This window comes from Aplidium turbinatum, chromosome 8 (genome assembly GCF_918807975.1).
Source record: "Aplidium turbinatum chromosome 8, kaAplTurb1.1, whole genome shotgun sequence".
NCBI lineage: Eukaryota > Metazoa > Chordata > Ascidiacea > Aplousobranchia > Polyclinidae > Aplidium > Aplidium turbinatum.
The window spans coordinates 5,471,181-5,480,495 of NC_137479.1; the positions used below are offsets into that span (position 1 = coordinate 5,471,181).

The window sequence follows — 9,315 nt, forward strand, 5'->3', positions numbered from 1 at the left end:
CTGCATAGACAAATTTTATCACTTTCAGACATTTTGTCATATAAAATATACAGTAATTAACCCTTAGAAGGTTGGGTTCCTTCAGTCTTGCTCAGTTTGGGGGGGTGTCGATTCTCCTTATGCTTTAGGAGGGATATCTCTATTATTTTTTACCCACGGTTTCAAAATTTGGGATTCACTTTGTAAAATTATTCACGCTGAGCATATCCAAAAATTAAAACGATGTGAATTTTAGAACTGCTCATATACGTTGAAATGTTGAGGTGACTTATGACTGTAATTGTAACGTGAGTTTACACATTATTTTTTTGTAGAGTAATGGAGAACATGAATTGCAATGTTGTGATTAAAATTTCTTTACATAATTTTACATAGAGCCAATTCCCTTCACGCTGTGAAACAGTTAAGATTAACGAGACATGGGCCAAATTAATTACTTTCATCCAGCTAATGGGAAAATGTTGAACAATAGAATATGAAATATTTCAGAGGATGTGCTGAGAAATGCCTTATATCTCTCAATTTATATCTCTCAAAATTTCAGCTCAATAGAAGTGAATAAAAGTTAGGAAAAGTCAAGGAATCTCGTAGTCGCAGCCTCAGTGGTTTTAGAGATACAAATGTTGATACAAAAAAGTTGAATTGACAGCTCCCCCAACCTTCCAAGGGTTAAGTGAGGTCTGCTTAGTTGCATTCAGGAGTGGGAAGCATGGTAACAGAATGCGATGTCGCATTTAGGAAAGCGGATTATATTTTGAGGGTGCGTAAAGTTGCGTCCTCACATCGTGCTGTAAATGCTCTGTATCATAGTTTTCCAGCATTGCATAAACATATTACAACCCTCGTAGAAAGGAATATAATCAAGGAAACAGATCGCGCCATGTTCAGAGGTCTTTGCATCAAAATGACCATTAACAAATTCTAAGAAGATCCGGCGCTTTTAAAAGATTGTGATTAAGAAGGAAAGTAGGCTGTTTTTTATTAACTTGAGTCTTGGAAGTAAAGAAAACTACCCCTTAAAAGCATGCTTTTGGACCTGTTCCAAACTCGACATACGCTTCTTGATCTTGACCATAATCGGTTTATTCAAGCTCTGATTGATAACATTGGAAACGGAATGGTGAACACTGACAGTGAAGATACTGTCAAAAACTTGGGAATTATTGTACCAGAGTTAGGGCTTGCTGCAATCGAAGTTCCAGTACAAGAAAAGGAGTAGAGATTACGAGAAGTAAAGATGAAATTTCATATCATGGCTGCTATTTCGGTTGGTTGTCGGCTCGCTAATTGTACTCTCCGCTAGCCAACACTGATAACTTGTCTATACTTTTGCCAATAATAACGCAACTAGGTGTTAAAATAAAAATACATAATCTTGAAATAATAGGATAAACATTAATGACAATACAACGAGAGTCCCCATTTCCCAATGCCAAAAATAAAGCCAAACAAAGCGAGTAAAATATCGTAAGTTAATGTTAGGTATGAATGGTGATTCTTTTTATTTTTCATAATTCAAATTACTGTCCTAGTATGAATTCTATGTTCATTTTACTTTATTGTAGGAGGAAATAATTTAAAACTTAACATTATTCTTAACTGGGTTCACCTTGCAGTACAATGTATTTTGATATGTCCAAGTAAAGGATCTACTGAAGAACTTGGTTACGTGCCTCCCCAAAACAAAATGTGCATTTTTTCGTTTTTACAAAATTTTCTCTATTGCTCGCTCAAGCTTTTTGCATCAATAGAGCATATGGCAGGGGTGTCCAAAGTCTGGCCCACGGGACATTTAGTCAAATACAATGTGTGTGTGAGTTACAAACAAAAACAATTATGGCGCCACAAAATACGCAATAAGGGTCTAAAACAAAATAACAATTTGTCAATATTTCTTCAGGGCAAGTATACAGGCCCTTTATCAAATTGCTTGGTTTCTTCAAAATTAAAGTTTTCTTTATTGTCCATTTTCTTGTAGAAGTTTTTGTTTTAATACGTCGCTAAGGCTTTTTTAATCTACGTTATCAATAACTTTTTTTCCAGCAGTCAAAATGAACGACGTTTGTCCAATAAAGAATAAAGTGCATTGCAATTGTTAAAGTTAATTTCTGCTATTGCCTATATAGGTTACAGGCAATCACTTCATATTTAGTTTGAGTAGCCTACCTTCTTGTATTTGAAGATTTTGCAAAAGCAAAATTTACTCATACTTTCATCTGAATTTCAGGTCAAAATTGGAAGGCGATATATTCCGAATGGCTCCCGGTGGATTCTGTCTGGTGATGGAGGCTCAGTGACTTACTCCGCTCGTGTGGGTCCAGTGTGTTTGCCTTGCACAAGGAACAACTGCTTCGGTGATTACTTACAAAAACTTGGACTTGTAAACGACACAATGTCAGATGAAGACCGCTGTCAAGTAGAAGGTAACGGCTTAACTGCTTCTAACTGCTTCTAACTGCTTTTATATGTTTTCGTTAAAATTGTTTTTCAAAGAAAGGTCTAATAATATCTTCCAATCAGACTTGTCTAATCTGGTAGATTAGAGCAAAATGTCGTTAATTCTAATTCTAATCCAATTTGGAAAAAACTTGTTTGCTCTAATTGTAGCTCTACTCTAATCTTCAGTTTTGCTAAAAATTCCAGTATGTTCAACAGTAATTTTCAACAAATGAAAGGAAACTGCACTTTTATCAACCTCAATCTAAGAAACTGCAATAAAACGTCAAGATCAAAGTGACATGCTGTCATTCCACCGCTGAAGAAACTACGTCATTAAAAATTCGATTAATTCAATAATTTACCTGAGTCACAATGCCTATCATGATGTGTGCGGTAACGCAGATTTTAGTGCCGTGGTGGTGAAATGACACTTTGGTCCATAGTTGGCATATTGGCGTTTTTTTCCAAATAGAAAAATATATGTGACAACTTGTTGTCGTATCCAGGCTTACACCTGGTGGTTGAAGATTTAGATTAAGTGGACGGGAAGGCAAGGAAGCCAATCTTCATGTTCACCTTCAGGCATGCCTTTAAGTGTCCTGCCAAAGACACAGCTGCATGCTCATGAGCGGTGTCGAGCCGGCGCCCTTTCGATTGCCGTTCCAGCGCTCTCACCACTCGGCTATGCAGCCGGTATGTGACAACTGAGTCTAACTAATTCTAATCTAGTTTAAGTTCTAGTCTAATTTGCGTTAATTTGGGTAACTCTAATTCTAGTCTACTGTAATTTGTGAAAACTTGAATAGCACCAATTACAATTCTAATGTAATTTAAAAAAGCTGAAAAAATGCTAATTGTTTAAGACTCTAATTCCAATAGGCTACATCTACAATATGATCTAAATGTTCACGACATAACTTATAAGATACTACAGCACAGCGACGAGCTTGTTCATAAGGACCGCTGGGGGTGCAGCCCTTCCAATTGTTTATGTAGATGTAGAAGATTACAGTTTAAGGATTGTTCTACCAAAATTAATTAATTGGCTTACTCTAATTATATTTTTATTATTTTATTATCCAAAAACGTGGTGTTTCTCTGAAAGTAAGGCTGCATTGCATTTCAGCCACGACGAATGGTTAATCGGCTTTTTTTCAAATTCAACTTTAGTCCTGATTTTAGAATAAAACAGGACATTCTAAAACCTCTGCAAAAAAAAAATTTCTGCTCAAAAATTCTCCCCTACCCTCAAAATAACTTTTCGCATATAACTACGTAATATTGTGTGGACGCCAAGTTTTATTTATAGCATTTAAAGTTCAAATATTATTTGCTAATGTACTGAAACACATTAAACATTACAAACAAAACAAAGTAACTTTAACGGGTTTAACATAATGTATTGTACACAAACAAATTAACATAACTAAAATAAACTCTAATGTTTTCCAAACGTACTTATGTCCTCATCAGGAATTACAAATCTGCAATATATTCTGCAATAATCTGCAATAATTCGTAATGAGGACACAAGTACGTGTCGAAAAACATGTTAAACCCATTAAAGTTATATTGCTTTGTCTGTCTATGGTTCAACAAAGCAAACTCTCTGCCAAAGCTCTAACATTAAATATGTTGCAAGACTGCCGTAGACATTTCTCTGGTCTTGGTTTCATCGTAAAACACGGAAAGTGGTCATTTCGATTTGTGCGCATGCGCAAAACGTGACATTAATGCAAACAGCTTGTATGAAAGCTGGTTGTAGTTGAGCCGCTATATTGGCCAAAACCTATCTCTGAATACTATTTTTCAAAAAATAATGTTGCATTTATCTTGTTTTGGTATGATAACTGATAAAACGTCTTTGGTTTCTATCTGCGAAAATTTACTTTGCATTTTCGATTCAAACCCTCATTCTGAGATTCTCCGATCAATTTTTCTTTTTCACTTTCATGCCTATTTTATCTTCAAGTTTCGGTTTAAAATCACGTAGATTGACTTGCCTTTGGTGTGCTTCTGCTGCAACAATCAATTGAAAACTTCAAGCTGACAACTGCCGCTCAACATGCTCCTCAACAGCAAGTTGTTGTAATGGATGCTTGTCGAGTCGACGTGAGGTGGTTGCTGAGAAAACTCTATTAATAGGACCTAAACAACGCGCTGATCCTGTGAAGTAAACTTTCGGAAGGTGTTTCCTTAATTCCCGTACAATGCACGGCATTGCATTCCAGACAAGAAAGCTCAACATTATTGAATGAACTGTTTTTTCTTAAAACTTACCGTATTTCCCCGATTTTTTGTTTGTGAGGGCTTTAGCAGAATGGTTTTTAGTTAACCTGAAAACTGGTGGAAGCCCAGCCAGTTTGACCTTGTATCTATAGCTCAGCCAGCCATGGATATTGACTACCTTGACCCTATATCATAGATGCACATTTGACTTGTTTCATAATGACAATTAAAGCTTAAGCAATTGCCATTATTATCTGTTCTGGCAATAGTAGCAACCACCACTAATTTACATACCGGACTGTTCATTAGGCCTACTCCTGGACAAGACCTAAGTTTTAGTGACTAAACCTTTCACAGTGTGTAAAAGTAAATTTATAATACAACAAATAATACGATTAAACGCCTCTAGTTTAAAAAAAAATTCAGGTAAATATTTTCATGAAAAATTCAACGTTGTTGTTGACTTGTAGCTTACGAAAAGTTATTTACGACCCGAAAGTGGGCTATTTTTATCGTGGGAGAAAATATTGCATAGGCTTGGCCTATTATAAATATGTTACCGTCAGGGACTTTAATCTGAATTATTCTCTCATTGGCACCATTTCCCCCCACTACCTCGAGAGAATTTAAAAAAAAGTTCAAAAATGAGCCACCCTAACCTAATGACCACTTCCCGTATTTTACAATGAACCAAGACCAGAAAAGCTGTCTAAAGCTGTCTTGCAAAATTATTAACGTGTTTTGGTACAGTATTACATATTACATATACATATTACTATACTATTACATAATGTTTGAAGTTTAAATGCCATAAACAAATAGTGACGTCAATGTAATACTTGAGTAATGAATTAATTATTGGAGTAAACCGCAAATTATTAACAACACAACATGATTGAGCCTTATATAAGAATATTTACAAAAATTTATCGAAAGAGCGCCGGTTCGACACCGAAAGAGCGCCGGTTCGACACCGCTCAAGAGCATGCGGCTGTGTCTGTGGCAGGACACTTAAAGGTATGCCTGAAGGTGGACACGAAGATTGGCTTCCTTGCCTTCCCGTCCACTTAATCTAAATCTTCAACCATCGGGTGTAAGCCTGGATACGACAAACAAAGCCAATTGAGCATTATAAGAATATTTACAAAAATTCACGCATACTAATTGGAAAAGTCGAACGTTATTGACTGAACCTAAGCCTTTATCAAAAATGAACTTATATTTGAGATTTCAAATTCTTAAGCTGGACCAACTGAGTTAAAGCTGTTGGCGTTTGCCTTGACTATACTACTGCAAGAAGCTACAAAAAGCACAACCCTTTGTTCTATTATGCTCTCAGACATGTAGACTGCTATTATGCTATATTTCATGTACATAAGATTGTGAAGTCGTTGATAATGGTCTACTGAAGTCTGTAGGCTCCTCAGAAACTTAGAGCTTGCTGTGCAATCCTGCACGTTGACGTTATAAAAAAATCTACATGTAAGATTTGAAATTTCGTCACCTATTTGTTCAGTTGGGTTCTTGTTGGAAAGAGAGATAGAAGAAAAATCAGCTTTGTGCGTTGCAACTGGATTTGGGTACATTGGAAAGAGAAAGATTGGTGAAACTGGGAAGATCATTGGACCGTCCATGTATCTACAACAAGCGATTCTTAAAATCAAACATGAACGAACGTGAGTTCAATAAAATTAGAATTAAAATCAACTTAGAGCTTAATTCAATGTTTTTAAAACTTTTCTTGTCATAGACCAGTGCTACTCAAACTTTTCAATACCGCGTACCGGCAAAGATCTTATTGTCATTTGGCGTATCAGTGACACAGTTCTAAGGAGAAAAAAAAATAACAGTAACAAGTCAAGTTTTAGTTTTTTAAGCGTACAATAAGCAAACCTTTCACCACAAACATTTGTTTCACTAACGTTTCACCAACAGTGTATGGTTTTCAACCTTCTTTGCCATAAAGCCAAGTTTTAGGTATGGAGTCTTCAAGTTTTGTAATGTCAAACAAAAGTTGCAAGACTTCTTTTCAACACCAACACTTAGGCACTTCCAGTAGCTCTTTTATCCAAATCCAAATTGAAATCATGTCATGTGCTATGAAGAAAAGCGAAACTCAATCTATTGCTTTCTTTTCTTAGCCTAATGTATGTAGCTATCCATGAGACTATGTTTAGTCATTTGAAAACTTGAGTTGACACTACTTTTGAATATTTAAAGCTTTGGAAGAGAGTTTGCTTTGTTGAACCATAGAGAAATAAAACATACTTAACAAACCACAGGCGAATAACTGCCGGTAGTTATTCGCCGGTGACTCATCGTTCTTTTTGTGTGTGTTCTAATTGTTTGTCCAATGCCTATAGTTTACACCTCATGTGATCTGTTTCCCACCGTATAATTTACTCGTAATCATTCTTGTATCATTTGTTCAGTTTGTGCTTTTCAGTCCAGAGTGTCGTTACAGTTGTAGTGCAAAGTCAAATTTATCTTACGATTTTTCATTTTGTGTATATTGCAGATTTAATTTCTGATGAGGACACACGTACGTGTCGAAAACGTTTGAGTTTATTTTAATTATGTTATATTTTTGTGTGTAAACAAGTATGTTAAACCCGCTAAGGTTACTGTGTTTTATTTCTCTTTTGGATATTTGTAGCCAAGATACAACAATTCTATAAAGTTTTGCGTATTTGTAAATTTCATCAACGCATAGGTCGAATATGTCTGTGGTATAGGTGTCTGTGGCATAGGTCGAAAAAAGCAACTCTCTTATCCAGTCTAAAAATGTACAAAGATGTGCTAATAGGCTATCAAGAAAATAAAACATCTTCTGGCAGGTGTCAAATCTACAACAATGTTTGATATGAACGATTCGGTTGCAATTATTCATCCGATGCCTGGTTCAGGCAAGGCAGCAGAAGACCCAAGAAATTTACATTTCTGCTTTGAACTATTTTAATAATCTACAACGCTATACAATTGGACTAAGCTTTCACAGAATTATTAAACTTTAAACAACGCGTAAGCAAAATTTTTTGAAGCTGTTTCAGTAAATAGAGTCTTACTACGGTGACAATGACAATATTGTATCTCGTGGATAAACCTGGTACGACCCCTAATTTAAAAATAACTGTCGTAATCAATTTGAAAACTTGTTAGCGTTCCAAATGGTTAAATTGCCTCATATCTTTAGCAAGACTCTTAATAGCACGAAATTAGATTTCTTGTCTTCCTACTTAATCTTAATCTTCAACCACTGAGGGTATTCCTGGATACAACAAACGTAGCTCATATAGTTGTGACATATCATGTCTCTCTTTTTCTTTTCTAAGATAGAAAACTTCTGCAAAGACTTTTTGATGACATGCAGCTTGGATGACAGACAGTTCTGTTTTTAAATCTTTTATCTCTTATTAGCACAACGGTGTAACTTCTAACAATTCGGTAAGACGTCGCCAAATTGTCAACTTAGCTTTTTTAGGAATACGCTAGCTTTAAAATGCAGTTGGTATTACAATCGAATAAATGATTGGATGATGATTAAAAGACGATTGAATGACGATTGAATGACGTATGAATGACGTTTGAATGACGGTTAAATTATCGTGTTCACGTTTTGTAACATTTTTTTTGTCGAAACACTTGTTTTATTTTTGGCCTACGCAATACTTTCCCCCATGATCAGAAATCAAACTATAGCTAAACAAATGATTATCCAATGTTAGATGCACGAGAGTAGCAAAGAACGTTATTCCATGGAGTGAGGCGAATGCAATTCCGATACCTTACACTGAGCGAATGCTTTGCGCAGTGAGTGGTGTTCCAGGAAGAATCATAGACACCTGCCAAGGTGACAGCGGAGGGCCACTTGTTCGTGAGGTAATGAAATTATTAAAATCTTATGTTTAAATCTTAATTTAGTAAAGATTGTAAACGTAAACATTTACAAATTTTCTATTATTATTTATCTTAATTGATGGCCATAGTGATCTATATACACAAACCATGCAAGCGTGCCAAAATATAATACAGTAGGCTACTGTAATACTGACTGCCCATGTAATTTTGATTTTGAACTCTAGGTTAAATGTACCTAGGTTTTCATCTCTTTAAAATGATAGTTTTAAAAATGAAAATTGCCAAAATGTGACTACTAAATCTCAAATTACTACAAAAATTCTAGCTTCACCTTAAGAGAATAAGATTTTTTTTATCTGCTATCAGTGTACCAAGTGCTCTTCGAATTTCCAGCACAAGTGCCAAGATGTTGGCGATTTTTGTTGTTGATTTATTGTTGATATTAATGTTTACGGAAAATTAATTGTAGTCTTCATGATATTTTTCAATACTTCTTGTCGTACAGCCCTGTCAGATTTATGTTGTAAAAGCAATTTGTCAGCCCCGTTTTGTCGAGAAAAGGCCTTACATTGCCTTACTACAAAATATTTTCTTTCCTTTTATTACCACATGTAGGTATTCGACGAAGACACTCGTACTAGCTGTTGGATCCAGGTTGGGATTGTAAGTTGGGGTTGGGGCTGCGGACAAACTTATGAAGACGAAACAGGACAATCACTGCAACTACCAGGATTTTATACAAATATCACATCACTGATGGGATGGGTTCGAAATCAAATGGAAGGTTGA

The 9,315-nt window shown here is 35.6% G+C and overlaps 1 protein-coding gene across 1 annotated transcript in view; it reads left to right on the top strand.

The window, feature by feature from the left end:
* Nucleotides 1-9,315, top strand: part of LOC145775481 (complement factor B-like) — a 31,157-nt gene extending 21,842 nt beyond the window's left edge. Inside the window, exons 16-19 of the mRNA XM_082586775.1 lie at nucleotides 2,228-2,423; nucleotides 6,185-6,344; nucleotides 8,394-8,547; nucleotides 9,142-9,315. Coding sequence (XP_082442901.1) covers nucleotides 2,228-2,423; nucleotides 6,185-6,344; nucleotides 8,394-8,547; nucleotides 9,142-9,315 — 684 coding nt within the window. The remainder of the gene's footprint in view (nucleotides 1-2,227; nucleotides 2,424-6,184; nucleotides 6,345-8,393; nucleotides 8,548-9,141) is intronic.